We start from the raw sequence: 20,922 nt of genomic DNA, 5'->3' as shown, positions 1-20,922 counted from the left end.
TGGAGGCACTACCAGGAGACAGGCCAGTACATCAGGAGACATGGAGGAGGCTGTAGGAGGGCAACAACCCAGCAGCAGGACCGCTACCTCTGCCTTTGTGCAAGGAGGAGCAGGAGGAGCACTGCCAGAGCCCTGCAAACTGACCTCCAGCAGACCACAAACGTGCATGTGTCCACTCAGACGGTCAGAAACAGACTCCATGAGGGTGGTATGAGGGCCCGACGACATCCACAGGTGGGGGTTGTGCTTAGAGCCCAACACCTTGCAGAACATTTAGCATTTGCCAGAGAACACCAAGATTGGCAAATTTACCACTGGTGCCCTGTGCTCTTCACAGATGAAAGCAGTTTCACATTGAGCATGTCACAGACGTGACAGTCTTGAGACACCGTGGAGAACATTCTGCTGCCTGCAACATCCTCCAGCATGACCGGTTAGATGGTGGGTCAGTAATGGTGTGAGGTAGCATTTCTTTGGGGGGCCGCACAGCCCTCCATGTGCTTGCCAGAGGTAGCCTGACTGCCATTAGGTACCGAGATGAGATCCTCAGACCCCTTGTGAGACCATATGCTGGTGCAGTTACCACGGGTTCCTCCTAACGCCAGACCTCATGTGTCAGCAGTTCCTGAAAGAGGAAGGCATTGATGCTATGGACTGGCCCGCCCATTCCCCAGACCTATTGTTCCCCGATTAAGCACATCTGGGACAGCATGTCTCTCTCCATCCACCAACGCCACGTTGCACCACAGACTATCCAGGAGTTGACGGATGCTTTAGTCCAGGTCTGGGAGGACATCCCTCAGGAGACCATCCGCCACCTCATCAGGAGCATGCCCAGGCGTTGTAGGGAGGTCATACGGGTACGTGGAGGCCACACCCACTACTGAGCCTCAGTAGTGGGAGTGGGGGGGGGTTAGGGGGGGCGGTCTTAAAGTGCCATGCTGGAATTCAGTGAGCTCTTTCGAATGACCCATTCTTTCCCTAAATATCTATAAGGCAGATGCATTGGTAGGATTTTATACACCTCTGGCATTAGAACTGAATGAAATACCTAAATTCAGTGATTAAGAGGTGGGGCCCAATTATTTTGGCCATAAAGCGGATTATACCCTTATTTTATAAACTTTTTTGCTTTAGGTCTTTCTGTTTTAGTTTGAAAGAAGAAATTGAAGATTCCAAATAATTTGGTGAAAGAATGTTTAAGCCGTGTGCGATAGGTTGACTGACATAACCAGTTTAATCTTCAAATAGTCAGTTCTATCACTAATGAAAATGAATAATCTATTGGCTGGTCATCGAAGACAACTCTCTTTAGCAGGGTCGGGGGTACTCTGGTGGGCAAAAAGGTTTTCAAATCGACTGGTGCCAGAAAGGTAAACAAATCTTTAAATTACTTCTTTTTAAAAATCTCAAGCCTTCCAGTACTTATCAGCTGCTGACAGACTGAAAAGAACTACACAACTTCCTCTGTAGTACACAGCAGCTGATAAGTACTTGAAGGGTCAAGCTGCTGATGTGTGGCATAGGGGGAAAGATGTGTGACACAAGGGAAAGGGGGGGGGGAATCAGTGAGGAAAAAGATGGGTGGCACAGGGGTGAACTGATGTGGCACAGGAGCTGATAAAGGGGGAGGTTAAGTTTACAGCTTCCAAGTCATTAATTTTAAAATCTTTTTTCTCCCCTTGTTAAAATGAGGGTGCGTGTTATACGCCAGTGCATGTTATACACCGATTAATATGGTATATTGTTACCTAATATTTATAGATTTAGACAATACAGAATGCAAATGTGAACATATGATAAAAATCTTTAAAAAAGCACAATCATGTAAACCTTACATTTATTAAAAAGGTACCAGCACCCATTATATATATATAAAACATAACTGTTATTAAAAAAATCTTAGTATACAAAGTAAATGTTTTTTTTATACAATTGTTGGTACAGAGACATTATATTTTGAGATCTATCATATCATGATATGTACACACTGTCACAGTACCAAAGCAGGCCGTTAAATAAAAATGTCACTTTTTTTTAAGCTAAGTCAGTAGTTTCCTTTATGACAAATAAAATGTATCTATGATCAGTTTGTTGTATTAAGAAGTTGGCATCCCTCTACCTTAGTAAAAATAATAAAATTATCAGTAAAAATATAAAAGTTCATATCTCTTGTAAACATCTGTACAAAAAGTTTATGTGCTTTTCACTCCGCCTCTTCGTCTGGTGGAGGACTTCCCTGGAGCACAGATGCAATTTTGTTCTGTAGAAGAGCGTTCAGTTTTTTTGTGGTCTTCTTAAGGAAGGCACTGCCAGGGTGGGTATTGTAAACATGCAAATATAAATCCTCCTGGGAGGGTCCAGTGTAACCACATTCTTCACACACAAATAGCTTGTCCCTCCTCTGCTTATACGCATACCCTTGCTGCACCCCGTGGATTTTCTTCAGATGAGATTCCAATGAGCAGCGCTGAGTAAATGCTTTGTTGCAGATGTCACATTTATATGGCCGGATACCTGCAAACACATTTTCAATCAAAAGTTCATATACTGTCCATATTCTCATGTAGCACATGTGCATTATAAGAACATATCTATTGTATATTTTGGTTTCACCTTTAGTGTATGGGGCTTTTTTTTTTTTTTTTTGAAAAATCATCAGAAACCAGAATCTCATGAATCTAGATTAAATCCTGTGATCCTTGTCTGGCTGTATCTAGGGGAACAATACTGACTGGTAAGTGGAAAAGCCACATGACCTGTGTTGTGGTAACTGATTCAGTTTCAGTTTTACCTAAAAAAAAAAAAAAAGTATAACTGTTTGTTGTCCCTTCTCAATTGATTTAAAATGGACACCGTGTAATACTTAAAGGGGTTTTCCAGGCAAAAACTTCAACTGGCTCCGGAAAGTTAAACAGATTTGTAAATTACTTCTATTAAAAAAATCTTAATCCTTCCAATAGTTATTAGCTTCTGAAGTTGAGTTGCTGTTTTCTGTCTAACTGCTTTCTGATGACTCACGTCCTGGGAGCTGTCCAGCTCCTATGGGGATATTCTCCCATCATGCACAGCTCCCGGGACGTGATATCATCATTGAGCAGTTAGACAGAAAACTTCAGAAGCTAATAACTATTGGAAGGATTAAGATTTTTTTAATAGAAGTAATTTACAAATCTGTTTAACTTTCCGGAGCCAGTTGATATATATAAAAAAAAGTTTTTGCCTGGAATACCCCTTTAATATTGTCCAGGAATAGAAAAACAAAGAAAAAATTATATTCTCTAAATAGAGAATATATATAATATATATTCAGCGTCCACAAATGTGTGTGGTATTACAACTTCTCTCCATTCAGTTCAATGGAGCTGTTCTGCATTACCACACACAACCCAGAAGAACCCCTGAAGACGTGGTGGACACCACGAAACATGTAGGGGAGACATAGTATTTGCATTTTAATCAATAGCATTTAGTCCCCAACCAGATGTGCTGCAGACGTCGAGAGACTAATATATTTCCTATAAAGGAATTACACTTGACCACAATAGGGACTGGGCTAGTGTTTTTAAAGCACTATACTCCTGAACCTTTTAAACAGTATAAATAAAAGTGATGTTTTAAATACACCTATAGGTGATTCATAAGAGGGGGATTTTTTGTTATAGGGGTTTTATACCCCATCACCTTTTGGTGATTAGGGTTTGGTATTGAACTATTGGTTTATCCCTTCCCCACTCTGGGCTTTTTTGGTCCTGGTATTACAACTAGTGTCCATTCAGTTCAATGGAGCTGAGCTGCATTACCACACACAAGGTCTAGTAAAAGCTTTGTTCCTTATGGGCTTGTTCACACAAGCAGATTTAAAAAAAAATGTTAGCAGTGGATTTATGCTGTTGAAAATCCGCTGCAGACCCGATCGACTTCAATGGAGATGTCCGGCGGGGATTCCGCTGCTGAACATTTCCCACTGACAGCCAGGCCCCCTTCCAAACTTGCAATGGAAATACGCGGCGAGTTTGAAAGGAAATCTGCTCGTGTGAACGAGCCCTATATCTGATACTATACATACCCTGGCAAAAATTTAAAAGGATTAGAGGACGCTCATCCAATTTTGTGTTTTACACTGGTAAAGGTTTTAGAATAAATAAGCCGATTCCATACTTTTTCCTCAACATTTATTGATTCTATAAAAGCTTTCCTCTACTTAAAAGGAGTAGTGTAATGAAAGAAAAAAAAGATAACTTATCCCTTAACCAAAAGGATAGGGGATAAGTTCTAGATCACGGGGGTCCGACCACTGGGACCCCCTGCGATCTCCTAAACAGAGCCCCGGCAGTCTGCTGGAAGCGGCCATTCTGACCCCCCGCAGAAAGCCTCGATTACCACACCCCTTCCATGTATCTCTATGGGATGAATGGGGGGGAGGTGGCGTTGGCTGCCACTCCGTGCGGGGTCAGCACGCCCCCTTACAGCAAACTGCCAGGGCCCCATTTTGGATATCGCGTGCAGGGGGGGGCAGCAGTCGCACCCCCCAAAGTATAGGGGATAAGTCAGTGTTTCCAAACCAGGGTGCCTCCAGGTGTTGCAAAACTTCGACTCCCAGCATGCCTGGACAGCCTTTGGCTGTCCAGGCATGCTGGGAGTTGTAGTTTTGCAACACCTGGAGGCACCCTGGTTGGGAAAACTGACTTATCCGCTATACTTTGGATAGGGGATAAGTTATCTTTCACTACACTACTCCTTTAAAGGGTACCTCTCATCAAAAAAACTTTTGATATATTATAGATTAATGTATGCAGAATAACTTTACAATTGCATGTTATTAAAAAATATGCTACTTTCTATTTAATTTTCCACTTTGAAGAAATTACCACTAGGGGACTCCCTACCAGTCCTGGCAGCAAGCATTTCAGACTCATGCTGGAGTCCTAAACACTACAAGCTGCCAGTCTGCTTTGTTCACAAAGGAGAACACTCAGAGCTGCGAGCCTGCTTTGTTCACAGCCTGTTTGGCTGTGAACAAAGCAGGCTGGCAGCTCTGAGTGTTTAGGACTCCAGCATGAGTCAGAAATGCTTGCTGACAGGACTGATCGGGAAAAATACAATAGAAAGAAGCATATTTTTCATTAACATGCTATTGGAAAGTTATTCCACATTCATTAATCTAAAATATATCAAAAGTTTATTTGATGAGAGGTACCCTTTAATCTGGAAAAAAAACATTCATTAAAACAATTTCCTATGAAGCAGTGTTTCTCAAGCGCGGTCCTCAAGTCCCCCCAACAGGTCATGTTTTCTGGATTTCCATAGTCTTTCACAGGTGATATTATTGGTCAGTGCATCAGGCATCAACACAGTTGCCTGTGAAAGACTAAGGAAATCCTGAAAACATGACCTGTTGGGGGTACTTGAGGACCGCGCTTTAGAAACACTGCTATAAAAAGCCAGAATGTTCAGCTATTAAACATTGTTTAGTATCAGATCTGTGATTTGTGTATTTACTATGAAGTAAAAAAAAAATCAAAAAAAAAAAATCTGTAAGCGTGAGGAGGACACAGCCAAGACAGTTCACTTAGAGACTTTGAGCCCACAATGCACACCTTGACCGAGAGACAAGAAAGGCAACTGTTATGCTTCTTCATATATTAACACTGTAATAGACAACTACAATATTGTTTCATATTGAAAGACACATGTGGTTTGGTTTTAAATTATTTCTATATTTAAAAATAAATAAATCTATAAATAGAAATCCACAGGAGAAAAAAAATCTGTGATTCTGTTCAAATTCTGTTTTTATTTTTTAGTTTGTGGATTTCTGCTTGTTTTCCGCTTTCCGTGCACTGAGGAAACTGCATGAAATCTGCACGAAAATTTGTGATGAATTCATGCAGAATTTCTTGAGCTCGACAGACAGATATTGGACAGAATTCAGAGCCCCAGTGACTTCAATGGAATTTAGCCATTGCAATAATTTAAAGACAGGTTCAATGTTGTTGCAGAATCAGGAATGCTGAGTTTCCGCAGCATAAATTCCGTTGTGAAAATGAGACAGTTGAATCCCCATTTCAAACACAATAGCCCTCATTTACTATTGCAAACCGGACATTCTGGCATTGTGCCAGAAATTCTGTCTGGGCCAGAATCGGGAAAAAATAAATAAAAATAAACCAGACTAACTCTCCATTTTAGGGTACGTTCCCACCTGGCGTATATGCAGTGTATTTCGCTCTGCGCAAAATCTACAGCAGCAGCGGGAAATGTGCTGTGTACCCCTCATTCACCATACACACACACAAGGCTTTCCGGCAGCAGCCCTATGTGTGCAGTGAGTTTTGGAGGCGGAGCCGTGTGCCGGCGTGACTGAGACGGGCGGCTCCGCCTCAAACTCACTACACACATAGGGCTGCCGCGGGAAAGCCTTGTGTGTATGGTGAGCAAGGGATATGCAGTGTATTTCCCGCTGCTACTGCACATTTTGTGCAGTGTGAAATACACTGCGTATACGCCAGGTGGAAACGTACTCTTACTAAGAAAAAACGAAAAAGGGCGTGACTGTTGGGGGGGAGGGGCATGGTCACCAAAGAGGGTGGCGTGTTTCCAACATTTTCACAAAAACCCAACTTATATACTAAGATTTCCACAGAAAAAGTGGTGGATTTCAGCTGAGGAAAACCCTACAGATCAGAGCATGTGTAAAAAAAGCAAAATGTAGGGGAAAATGAAAAATGTAGGGAAACCATAGCAAATACCGTGGAAAAAAATAAAATAAATTGTAGGGAATTAAAACCCACAAAGAAACCTACACAACACTTAGTAAATCAGGGCCAGTGTGCAGTAAATTTAGCAGAATTTCCAAACAGAATGTTCCATCGGATGCCTCAGGATGCTTTCACACAGGTCACAACAGCAAATCTGTACATTTCCATCTTAGAATTCAGCATATTTGCAGCATTGTGAAGTCTCCACAATATAATAGGGAATTTGTTCAAGAGCAATTCAGACTGCATTGTAGTTTGGTAGTAGGTAATATTCCTAGTACTGCTTTTACAGTTTTTATATGTAATTTTTTTTTTGTTCGTTCCCCCCCCCGTTAATATGAATATAACAACTTCACAAACGTCTATATGGCCATGTTTTACCCAGAATCTTATACCAGGGCTTTATGTGGGTTGTGAAAACTCTTTACATATTCCATTGCATCTAGGAGGAGATTTATTTCAATAGTATGGGGCCACTGAGACAAAACGTGCCTCTATTGCTTCATGGAGACAGCTATACTATGCACTTGAGCCCCCTAAGCCACCTCACATGTATAGGGGTATGTTCACACAGCGGAATTTCCACAATACCGTTCAGCAAAGCTTACAGAACCGAATTGCAGAATTTTGCTGAAATTGTGGAGGAATTTCTGTCTTTTCAGAACACAGAATTCCACCAAAAATTCAAGCCCCATTGATTTCAATGGGATTCTGCAAAACACAGGACTGATATTATATTTCTACAGAAAGCGGTATTTCTGCTGTCTAAACGGGACAGTGGAATCCCATTCAAATCAATAGGCATTAAGTTACGGCAGCATTCTTCCGCCGTGTGAAACATACCCCAATACTGACGAAATTCCTGGTCCAACCACAGGTGTAATGGCCCAAATGGACAGCATCATAGATCCCTACCATGCTTTCAGTGCAGGTCTCTAGACTTATAGTTGGGGCCAATGCTCACCTCCGCCCATATACTCTGGTATACAGTTCTAGAAAGGCTAAATTCACATCTGTCCCATGTGTATAGTGATCACAAATAAAGCAAACACATGTGACCTGCAGAGGGCAGTAAAGACACTTGTGACCGCGAGTACAGCGTGCCTACCTGTGTGAGTCCGCACGTGTCTTTTCAGATCGAAAGTATCATTGAATCCTTTCCCACAGAAGGTGCAGAGGTGCCTTTTAACCTGGTTATGACACTTGAGGTGACGATTGAGCATGCGCTGCAAGCGGAACCCTTTACCACACATGTGGCAGCTATAAATCTCCTCCGTAAGTTTTCCAGTGGTGACCTAAGCAAATACACAATGCATCTCATGGTTAGAACAAATATACCTAAAAACAAACAGCGGGCACATGTCTCAGTAGTCATGCTTAGCTAGAGAGGGGTCTCAGGGATATTTTCTTATGTAGATCACAGTAAATCTCTCTAATACAAGACCTGGTCTGACCTTTCATACATATTTTTGTTTTCATTGATTGATTTTTTTTTTTTTTAAGTTATAACAAACAGAAGTATAACAACGTATTACATATACCGTATATACTCATGTATAAGCCGAGCCGAATATAAGCCGAGGCCCCTAATTTCACCCCAAAAACCCAGGAAAAAGTTATTGATTCGACTATAAGTCTAGGGTGGAAATCAATCATCCCCCCATGTCATCATCCAGACCCCCATCATCATCCCCCTGTCATCATCCAGACCCCCATCATCATCCCCTGTCATCATCCAGACCCCCCATCATCATCCCCCTGTCATCATCCAGACCCCCATCATCATCCCCCTGTCATCATCCAGACCCCCATCATCATCCCCCTGTCATCATCCAGACCCCATCATCATCCCCCTGTCATCATCCAGACCCCCCATCATCATCCCCCTGTCATCATCCAGACCCCCCATCATCATCCCCCTGTCATCATCCAGACCCCCATCATCATCACCCTGTCATCATCCAGACCCCCATCATCATCCCCCTGTCATCATCCAGACCCCCATCATCCATCCCCCTGTCATCATCCAGACCCCCATCATCATCCCCCTGTCATCATCCAGACCCCCATCATCATCCCCCTGTCATCATCCAGACCCCCATCATCATCACCCTGTCATCATCCAGACCCCCATCATCATCACCCGTCATCATCCAGACCCCCATCATCATCCCCCTGTCATCATCCAGACCCCCATCATCATCCCCCTGTCATCATCCAGACCCCCATCATCACCCTGTCATCTTCCAGACCCCATCATCACCCTGTCATCATCCAGACCCCCATCATCATCATCATCATCACCCTGTCATCATCCAGACCCCCATCATCATCACCCCGTCATTAACACCCCCGTCATCATCACCCTGTTCTCACCCCTCCCCCCTTCATCATCACCCGCCTGTCAGTGGTCTTCAATCTGCGGACCTCCAGACGTTGCAAAACTACAACTCCTAGCATGCCCGGACAGCCATCGGCTGTCCGGGCATGCTGGGAGTTGTAGTTTTGCACGTCTGGAGGTCCACAGATTGAAGACCACTGCAGGCCCTTTGTCATCATCCAAGACCCCCCCCCCCCCCCCCCCTTTTGTTTTCTACTCCCCTCCCCTCGGTGAGAAGGAAGGGTGAGCTGGTCCGGGCCATCTATGCTGCAGGGACCGTCCGGTGGGGAGGGTTGATCGTTGCGGGCTGTCCATCTTCACTGGGGCCCGCTTCGACGTGCCCTCCGACGTAGTGACGTCCATCCGACGCACAGGGACTTTCAAGCGCAGGGATGGACGTCACTGTGCATCGTCGTCAAGGCAACGTCACTAGTCCGGGACCGGCCCGCAGCGGAGAAGAGGGCCTTCTGGTGAAGATGGACAGTCCGGAACGACTAACCCTCCCCACCGGACGGTCCCTGCAGCATAGGTGGTCACCTTTCCTTCCCACCGAGGGGAGGTGAGTAGAAAACTAAAAGGGGGGTCTGGATGATGACGAAGGCCCGCAGTGGTCTTAAACCTGCGGACATCCAGATGTTTCAAAACTACATCCGATGGCTGTCCGGGCATGCTGGGAGTTGTAGTTTTGAAACATCTGGAGGTCTGCAGGTTGAAGACCACTGAAAGGGATTGACAGGCAGAGAGTTCACGTCGAGTATAAGCCGAGGGGGGAGTTTTCAGCACGAAAAATCGTGCTGAAAAACTTGGCTTATACTCGAGTATATACGGGTAAATATGAATCTGCACTTCTCTATGTAATGTCCACATATGTTAACTTATTAAGCAAAGAAGTCGTTCTCAAACTGTAGTCCAGTGGCTATGAGGATGAGGTCACGGTTAAAAGAAAAACTTTATATTTATTGAAAACTGATACATAAAGTGTTTACAATAACAACCAACCATGTAATTGTAACACCACTTTACTTTCAAAGTTTTTACGAATATAAGGCAGGTACCGTATAATCATCTATAGCATGCTAGACTGTACATATAAAAAGGAAAAAAATAAAAAAAGGGCAAAAAGGATATTTCAACACTAAGCAATACAGAAAGCAATGACATATATTAGTGTTTCCCAACTAGGGTGCCTCCAGCTGATGGAAAACTAAAACTCCTGGCATGCTTGTAGTTGTAGTTTTGCAACAGCTGGAGGCATTCTGGTTGGGAAACACCAACTTATATGACAGGGATAACTAAATATTGTCTCTAGGCATCCAATAAAAGGCGCTCCACCCGTAATGTGCACTCTGAACAATATACTTGTCTCACAAAGGAGGGCAAAAAAGAGAAGGGGGGGGGGGGGCTATTTACTGACAGGACACAAAGAAAAGAGACAATAGGTGGAGACAGAGTCAGTCAGAGGTCTCTCACCACTCCATAAAATTAGGAGGAGTTATCCAAGTACGTCAACCAAGGTTGCCACAATCTTTGATTATCCACTTTCCATCCAGCTTCCGCAAGTGACATATTAATAGAAATCTTGGCAGTGGTCTCCATCATTGTTGGCCAATAGGAAAGATCTATCCCAGCACAACAGACATGAGGTCGATTACTCTAAGGCCGCATTTACATGGTGGAAATTCACAAGTGTGAATGGGAGTGCGGAATCCCATAGAAGCCTATGGGCTTTCATTTGAGGTGTGAACAGACCCTTAGGGTTCATTTGCATAGACATCTGTCCAATTACTATCCAATCAGATTGATATCAATGTAATATGAATTCTATATGACAATTGATATGGTAAAAAAGGTTTCATCTGCCAGAAAACAGATCTTATGGACGGTTAAGTATCAGGAAGGTTGTAAAAGATGAGAAAATAGAGAATAGAGTCTAATTTGAAATATCTGTATTTGTAAATCCAGACTAGTTGTGGCATCTATAAGATCAGCCTGAGACTCCTTCGGTTCAATGATTTCATGGTTATTGGTCTTTTGGGGGGTGGGGGGGGGGGGGGGGGGGGGGGGAATAGTAAGAAACCTCACTAGAAGATGACTGCACACCATAGGACACTTCCAATTATTTTTATCTGCTTCCTATTTGTAATTAGACCTTGGCTGCCACTGATCAAAAGACTGGGGCAATGGGACCCTACAATCAGAAGTAATTGCCCTGAAGAGCTGTGCTAAGTCAGATGTGACCAACTGTGTCCAATACAGATATTACTGTGCTCTCCTGTTTAACCCTACAGCAATATTCACACATTTACATTTGTAAACTGCAATAAAACAAAATGCAGTTAATAAATGCAGACATTTTTTTTTGCGCTATACAGTGATACTTCAACTTACAATGGCCTCAACATACAATAGTTTCAACATACAATGGTCTTTTCTGGACCATCATAACTTGAAACTGGACTCAACATACAATGTACAGACAGTCCAGATCTGTGATACCTGTCAATGGCTGGAAGAACCGACCAATCAGAATGGGCATTCACTGGTAAAACCATTGTATTACTGAAGTGCATGCACTGACTGATGTCTGGTAGCGCCCCCTACAGTAATGGGAGGTATTACATGTTCTGTACTCTTTACCTGTACCAGGGTTACCTGCTCCTTTGGACACCAGGTTTGGCCGACTCCATGTTACTTTTTTAGGACATTGCCTGTACTGAAGAAGCTCCTGTCCTCTACATAGACCAGTGTTTCCCAACCAGGGTGCTCCCAGCGGTTGCAAAACTACAACTCCCAGCATGCCCAGACAGCCGTTGGCTGTCCGGGCATGCTGGGAGTTGTAGTTTTGCAACAGCTGGAGGCTCCCTGCTTTGGAAACACTGACAGACATATACTGACATTTCTTACTTTTATATGTAAGGATTTGTTTTATATTAGTTATCTACTTATTTTTCTTTAATTCTCACTTTTTCCTATTTTTGGACGACATTTTGGTGGCTTCAGAACCAATTACCAGGTTTCCATAGAGTTATGGTCCCAACATACAATGGATTCAACATACAATGGTCATCCTGGAACCAATTAATATTGTAACTTGAGGGACCACTGTATATGTAGCAGTTGGTAAGACATGATTTACTCTTTCAGGCTGCATTAACATGGGATTGTTTTTCTTGTGATTCTGCCATGATTTTGATAAAAATCGCTGCAAAAACTGTGCTACTTTACATGAAATTTTACCCAAAAAATGCTGGAAACCCATCAAAAAACACAGGAAAACTGCACCATGTGAACAGAGCCCAAGGCCACATTCCCACGTACAGGTAAACGCATGCGGCTGAAACCACACCCCTGTGCATTCACCTATGGCAGCGTAATGTCTGGGCAACATTGTGCAATTGTTGGTGAACGTATGGGGATGTGATTTTGGCTGCATGTGGTCACCTGCATGTAGAAACACTACCAAAATCTAAAAGGTGCACAATTGTGTGTTACATTTTAAGATCTTTATTTGTAGGAGTTCAACCATAAATAAAGTACTAATACCATAAAAATATTTTTGTATAATCCCAAATAGGTTAAAAAACGATTATTCTTCCCCCAAACAGTGCTCTTATTTTACTGTTTCTGTAACACAAATTTCAAGTTTTTTAACTTTTATTTTTTTGCATTTCTAATATGGATTTTTATGGCATTTTTTTTTTTAAGAGAAGCTTCTAACTGCTCAGCTTTGAAAAACTAGAAATAACAGAATTTTTTTTTCAAATAAAAAGGATAAGAATGTGCTTTAAAAAAAAAAAAAAACAGTGGGTGTACATAGCCTTAGAGCTCGTTTACGTGAGCGGATTTAGCTTCACGTTTTAGGGTACGTTCACACGCGCTGATTTTTTAGCGGGTTTTCCGCAGCGTATTTGAAAGTGGGCGGGCTCTTCTCGGCTGTCCGCAGCCGATTTTCCGCGGCGGAATGTAGACTGCGGAAAATCCGCCGCAAGCCCCATTGAAGTCAGTAGGGACTGTGGAGGATTTTCCGCAGCGTAAATTCCGCCGTATAAAATCTGCTTCGGACAGCCGAGAAGAGTCCTCCCCCTTTCAAATACGCAGCGGAAAAACCGCAAAAAAATCCGCTCGTGTGAATGTAGATTGGATTTTGTGGATGTGGATTTTGTGGATGTGGATTTTGCAGCGGATTTTCAGATGCTTATTTTCTACAGCTTTTTCTCTGCTAAGCAGCAGAAAATAAGCAGCAGCAGATCAGCTGCGGAAAATCAGCACATAAATCCGCTCATGTGAACGAGCCCATACGGAAGGTTCACACGTACAGGATCTACTGCATATTTTGTGCAGCAGATTTTTTTTTTTCTACCCAAAAACTTCAATGGGTAGCTTAATCAGCTGCAGAAAATATGCAGCAGATCCAATACGCGTGAAGGTACCCTTAGGGTGCGTTCACATGTGTGTATTTTTGCTGCAAATTTTCTTCAGCAGATTTTGCTGCCCGGGAAAGCCTTGTGTGTATGGTGAGCGAGGGATACGCAGCGTATTTCCCGCTGCTTCTGCAGATTTTACGCAGCATGAAATACGCTGCATATACGCCAGGTGGGAACACACCCTTAATATGGAGAAATGAGTATTTACATTGGCTTCTAATCTGAAATATTTACAAAACTGCATGAATTTTTCCCATGAATAACTCAGTTTTAATGTGGTTTTTGCTCATGTACCTGAACATATTTTCTATCTACTCTATGTAAACTAAAGGTTCTTTTTATGTGACTTTAAAGGGGTACTCCGCCCCTAGACATCTTATCCCCTATCCAAAAGGAGAGGGGATAAGATGTCAGATCGCCGGGTTCCCGCTGCTGGGGACCCCGGGGAGCGCCGCTGCAGCACCCCGCTATCATTACTGCACAGAGCGAGATCGCTCTGCACGTAATGACGGGTGATACAGGGGCCGGAGCATAGTTACGTCACGGCTCCGCCCCTCGTGACGTCACGCCCCCCCCCTCATCAATACAAGTCTATGGGAGGGGGTGTGGCGGTTGTCACGCCCCCTGCCATAGACTTGCATTAAGGGGACGGGCCGTGATGTCATGAGGGGCGGAGCCATGACGTCACGCTGCTCCGGCCCCTGTATCACCCGTCATTACGTACAGAGTGAACTCGCTCTGTGCAGTAATGATGGCGGGGTGCTGCAGCAGCGATCCCCGGGGTCCCCAGCAGCGGGACCGCGGCGATCTGACATCTTATCCCCTATCCTTTGGATAGGGGATAAGATGCCAGGGGCGGAGTACCCCTTTAAAGGGGTTATCCAGGAAAAAAATTTATATATCAACTGGCTCCAGAAAGTTAAACAGATTTGTAAATTACTTCTATTAAAAAATCTTAATCCTTTCAGTACTTATGAGCTTCTGAAGTTAAGGTTGTTCTTTTCTGTCTAAGTGCTCTCTGATGACACCTGTCTCGGGAACCGTCCAGTTTAGACGCAAATCCCCATAGCTAACCTCTTCTACACTGGGTGGTTCCCGAGACACGTGTCATCAGAGATCACTTAGACAGCAAAGAAAAACCTTAACTTCAAAAGCTCATAAGTACTAAGTACTGAAAGGACTAAGATTTTTTAATAGAAGTAATTTACAAATCTGTTTAACTTTCTGGAGCCAGTTGATATATATAAAAAAAAGTTTTTTCCTGCAATACCCCTTTAAGAAGACCTCTTGAATTCAAAGACCAATTGATACAGTTTATTGCAGAAATGTATACACTTTGCATCTGTAAAGTTGAAAACTGCTACTATAGATATGCATTAGTGCAAAGTTAGTCTTTCCCTCTACCTGATTCATTGTTTCCCATTGCAGTTATAACCACAAATATGACAGGTTGGGGATTGTAGTAAAATGTAGCATACATATAAACTACTGTAAGCAATAATGCTAAACTACAACATCGGGATCACCAATAGCCCAAATTTACTGTTAAAAATGCGCTAGAATTCTGGCACGATATTTGCCAAAAAAATAAAATAAATAAATAACTAAAGGGTGTGGCTAAAGATGCAACAGCATGCAGAAAAACTGTACAAGAATTATGGCATAGATTAAGCAAACTAATAAATTTGTCTCACTTTAGACCAGCGTTTCCCAACCAGTGTGCCTCCAGCTGTTGCAAAACTACAACTCCCAGCATGTCCGGACAGCCTTTGGCTGTCCGGGCATACTGGGAGTTGTAGTTTTGCAACAGCTGGAGGCACACTGGTTGGGAAACACTGCTTTAGGTTTATCAAAGAGCATGAGCCACTGTGATAAATAGAGCAGATTCCTAGAGAGTTTCAGCTTAGACAGTCTATGGCCACGAGTTCACAATGGTGTGAAATTGTGTGACATTTAACTTTATATATGCTTTGTCTGCAACTGGGTGTAAAAAATAAATAAATAAAAAGATTTTTTTGTTTCTGCTTACGTCTGAAAAACAGGCTTGTAAAATTAGATAATTTAAAAAAAAAAAAAAAATTCTCAGCTTGAACCCGGCCTAAGAATTACGGTTTTACTATATCTGGACAAATGCTTCTACACTAGAAAAAATGCTGCATTAATCATCAGTCACATTTTAAATCCACAACATTATTATTATTATTTTTATTTTTTTATTAAACCCATACATACATTTTGGCTTATCCAGGTATGCAAAAAAAAAAGAAGAAATGGAGTTTATACACAGACTACACCTGTCATACAAGCAACAAGGCAAATATAATGCTCTACATTTTTTCCAAAATTGTGGGGTTTTTTTTGTCTACAGAAACAAAGCTTCGGAGCCAGGACCCACCAATATTGTTTGCAAACCTGTTCCACAATTAAAGCTTCTCAAACAATGCAGATCTTGTACAGTTACCTATAACCAGTTTTTCAATATGCACATAGATCTACTTATTACAACTATAATCAATACAACACAAAACCTGACATATATACTGTACTATTAAACCCTGCTGTGCAGTTTACTACCATATATTGCACTTCAGACTGGGCAGATGAATCCTACACTTAGCCACAATCCCTGCCCCCCACACTTGCTACTTAAAGGGGTACTCCGGTGGAAAACTTTTATTTATTTATTTTTAATTCCACTGGTGCCAGAAAGTTAAATAGATTTGTAAATCACTTCTATTAAAAAAATCTTTACCCTTCCAGTACTTATTAGCAGCTGTATGCTATAGAGGAAATTCTTTTATCTTTGAATTTCTTCATTGTGTTGTCCACAGTGCTCTAGGATGACACCTCTGTCCGTGTCAGGAACTGTCCAGAGCAGCATAGGTTTGCTATGGGGATTTTCTCCTACTCTGCACAGTTCCTGACACGGGCATCAGGTGTCAGCAGAGATCACTGTGGACAACACAAAAAAGAAATTCATAAATAAGAAGAAGTTCCTCTGTAACTAACATACAGCTGCTAAGTAGTACTGGAAGGGTAAATATTTTTTTAATAAAAGTCATTTACAAGTCTATTTAACTTTCCGGCACCAGTTGACTTAAAAAAAAAAAAAAAAATTATGTCTTCCACCGGAGTATCCCTTTAATGTCTGAATGTTCCAAAATATTTACTGTAGAAGACATCTGATAATTCTAAACAGATTGTATCTAATTGTTTCAACATCTCTTGTTCCTGTAAACAAAGTAAAGGTGAGTATTCTGGCAGCCTGCCCTTACATAGCATTAAATACCTTAATTTTGGATCTGGCAGAAGATTTCTTCAGATCCAGAGCTTGTTCCTCAGCATTCTCTTCACTGCTGCCTTTTGCTTCAGGTGACAAGTCGTCTTCACACTGGTCAGCACTGTTGGGGGTGGTCAGGCTCCCATTACACAGGCTGGAGTCACTGCTGCCCCTCTCAGGACTATCCCCTACAGGGTCACCATTACTGCTGCTGTTACTCAGGCTGTCTTCAGTCACATACTTGAAGATGCAGTCAATACTGTCTGGAGACAAAACAAGCAGGGTGGAGGTGAGCAGGTAAACTGCATAAAGGAGAGCATCACCTGCAGGGTACAGTTAGGCAAAGTGTGGCTTTTTTTTTTTTTTCCTAAAGTGAAATGAAAGGCAAATATGTAAAGCTGATCCCTTTTCCCCAGAGCAACAATCATGAGAAGAAGAGGCTGTGGGGGAGGAGGAGGCAGGTGAGGGCTGCGCTGTTTGAACTGAGGGTGTAGTCACTGTGTAAGTCTCTCATTAACAAGTCAATGGCAGAAAGCAAACACATAGGAGCTGCGGGGATGGCGTGGACTTTCCGTTAGATTGTGAGAGAAGAAAGACAAACACAGAACAGATAAGAGCCAGCCTCAGTCTCTGAGCCCCCCATGGCAGCCAGAGTCCCCCTTTACTCCCAGACAAGTCATGCCCCGCAGCCCTGGACTAGAGACTGTTCCCATTGTTCCAAAGACAAACACAAGATCACCCAGCAGGGCACCTGCGCCACTTGTGCAAACAGCACAGGTCCTGGAAACTTAACAATGGAGAACGGACTCTCTACAGTCAGTGCCCAATATCCGGCCCCTATACAGTCAGTGCACAATACCTGGCCCCTATACAGTCAGCGCACAATATCTGGCCCCTATACAGTCAGCGCACAATATCTGGCCCCTATACAGTCAGCGCACAATACCTGGCCCCTATACAGTCAGTGCCCAATACCTGGCCCCTATACAGTCAGTGCCCAATACCTGGCCCCTATACAGTCAGTGCCCAATACCTGGCCCCTATACAGTCAGTGCACAATACCTGGCCCCTATACAGTCAGCGCACAATATCTGGCCCCTATACAGTCAGCGCACAATACCTGGCCCCTATACAGTCAGTGCCCAATACCTGGCCCCTATACAGTCAGTGCCCAATACCTGGCCCCTATACAGTCAGTGCCCAATACCTGGCCCCTATACAGTCAGTGCCCAATACCTGGCCCCTATACAGTCAGTGCCCAATATCCGGCCCCTATACAGTCAGTGCCCAATATCCGGCCCCTATACAGTCAGTGCACAATACCTGGCCCCTATACAGTCAGCGCACAATACCTGGCCCCTATACAGTCAGCGCACAATACCTGGCCCCTATACAGTCAGTGCCCAATACCTGGCCCCTATACAGTCAGTGCACAATATCTGGCCCCTATACAGTCAGCGCCCAATACCTGGCCCCTATACAGTCAGCGCCCAATACCTGGCCCCTATACAGTCAGCGCCCAATACCTGGCCCCTATACAGTCAGCGCCCAATACCTGGCCCCTATACAGTCAGCGCCCAATACCTGGCCCCTATACAGTCAGCGCCCAATACCTGGCCCCTATACAGTCAGCGCCCAATACCTGGCCCCTATACAGTCAGCGCCCAATACCTGGCCCCTATACAGTCAGCGCCCAATACCTGGCCCCTATACAGTCAGCGCCCAATACCTGGCCCCTATACAGTCAGCGCCCAATATCCGGCCCCTATACAGTCAGTGCCCAATATCCGGCCCCTATACAGTCAGTGCACAATACCTGTCCCCTATACAGTCAGTGCACAATACCTGGCCCCTATACAGTCAGTGCACAATATCTGGCCCCTATACAGTCAGTGCACAATATCTGGCCCCTATACAGTCAGTGCACAATATCTGGCCCCTATACAGTCAGTGCACAATATCTGGCCCCTATACAGTCAGTGCCCAATACCTGGCCCCTATACAGTCAGTGCACAATATCTGGCCCCTATACAGTCAGTGCCCAATACCTGGCCCCTATACAGTCAGTGCCCAATACCTGGCCCCTATACAGTCAGTGCCCAATACCTGGCCCCTATACAGTCAGTGCCCAATATCTGGCCCCTATACAGTCAGTGCCCAATACCTGGCCCCTATACAGTCAGTGCCCAATATCTGGCCCCTATACAGTCAGTGCCCAATACCTGGCCCCTATACAGTCAGTGCACAATATCTGGCCCCTATACAGTCAGTGCACACCGGGACCCTAAACAGTTTGTATACAAGAGGATCTGCTGTATACAAGAGGATCTGATAAATACATTGGATTAGATCAGCATTTTCCAACCAGGGGGCCTTCGGCTGTTGCAAAACTACAACTCCCAACATGCCCGGACAGCTGTTGGCTGTCCGATAATGCTGGGAGTTGTAGTTTTGCAACAGCTGGAGGCACCCTGGATTAGACAGAATTAGAATCTATATATGATTAGATTGATATCGCTATTAGTAGCGGATTGCAGTAGTGAGTGGTGACTCAGACATGAGACAAGAGTTTGTGTGAATACATGTGTATGCATGTAGAGGTATATGGATTAGAGGGGTGTATACATGAAGGGTGTGCACATTACAGGTATGTGTATGTATAAAGGCTGTACCGCTTAGACAAGCATGTACTACAGGTGTATGTATAAAAGTTATAGATCTATGGGGTTGTACTGGTTAGAGGTATGTACAAGAAGTGTAGGCTATATATATATATATATATATATATATATACATATACACACACACACAGATAAGTGTATGTATGAAGGTTGTATGGATTAGAGAAGCATGTCCAAGGTGTGTATACACAAAGGTTGTGTAGATGTCTATAAAACGTGTATGTATGAAGATTGTATGGATTAGAGGTGTACACAAGAGGAGTGTATGTATAAAGTTCCACACATTGGAGATGTATTAGATGTATTAGTCCTTATGTATTCTATGGACTTTAGAAGTTTGTATATGAAAGTATTAGTGTGTGGATTATAGAATAATAGTATAATGGAGTCTGTAGAGAGTGCTGTATCCCCTGTATACCCCCAGTATACCCCCAGTATACCCCCAGTATACCCCCAGTATACCCCCTGCTCACCTGGGATGTAGGTGTCCGCTCGCTCCTCGTCGGGCAGTTCGTCCCAGCTGCGGACTAGAGGCGGCGGGGTCCTCCTCTTCACCAGGAAGGCTCTGGGCATGGTGATCCGATGGATTCCAGAGATCTAGCGGGGAGGACACGTCTCACCTCCACCTGGATGCTCCCGCCAGAAGTGTTGGGGAGGACGGGTCCAGTGGCGGGTGGGTTCGGCACAGCTCAGGTGTGCTCCGCTACCTGTACCCGCACTCCAAAAACTTCCGAGAAAACGAGCAATAGAAAAACCGCACCAGGAACTGCCGCAGCGCGCATGCGTACTGTAAATATAACGGTGTCAACAAGCTCCTTACCTGTCCGACCGGTTGGAGCGGCTCAGTCCCTGCCCTTCCTCATGGAGCGGCTGCTGAGTGTCTGCACAGGAATGTAACAAAGCCCACAGGCTCCGAGCCCACCCGGCCTCACCTGCTGAGGAGGGGCAAGTGCCCGGCTACATCCCAGGGTGGGCACCGACTGACCGGGAGGACAAACCCCTCAAAGGGGATTAATAAGAGAATGTGAGGTGATGGGATATATCCAGAATAGAAGCCATACATAATAAAATACCGAAAAACTCACATTCCTGTACATCTTGGTTTCCTTCACAAAGGCTTCTGATTTTCTGGCTATATATCTCTGTAAATTAATTTATATATTATATACACATATACAAATACAAATCAAATTATATTTTTTCCATATATGCACCAAAGAATGTTACAAGAAGTTATTATACATATACATATATATATATATATATATACACACCCCTGGAATTTTTCTAGAAAGTGAAGTATGAAGAAAAGGATTGCAGTAACACATGTTTTGCTATACACAAGTTTATTCCCTTTGTGTGTATTGGAACTAAACCAAAAAAGGGAGGAAAATAA

General features: G+C 43.6%; 1 protein-coding gene across 1 annotated transcript; it reads right to left on the bottom strand.

The window, feature by feature from the left end:
* Window positions 1–1,832: 1,832 nt before the first annotated feature.
* On the bottom strand, window positions 1,833–20,631 carry OVOL2 (ovo like zinc finger 2). Its single transcript, XM_056567601.1, has 4 exons — window positions 20,000–20,631; window positions 16,855–17,108; window positions 7,870–8,056; window positions 1,833–2,517 (listed from the first exon to the last, which is right to left on the bottom strand). Exons 1-4 carry the CDS (start codon window positions 20,097–20,099, stop codon window positions 2,207–2,209), a joined length of 852 nt encoding a protein of 283 aa, XP_056423576.1. The 5' UTR covers window positions 20,100–20,631; the 3' UTR covers window positions 1,833–2,206.
* Window positions 20,632–20,922: the final 291 nt, after the last annotated feature.

Source organism: Hyla sarda, chromosome 3 (genome assembly GCF_029499605.1).
Source record: "Hyla sarda isolate aHylSar1 chromosome 3, aHylSar1.hap1, whole genome shotgun sequence".
Taxonomy (NCBI): Eukaryota; Metazoa; Chordata; class Amphibia; order Anura; family Hylidae; genus Hyla; species Hyla sarda.
This window is presented reverse-complemented; position numbering and strand designations above follow the sequence as displayed.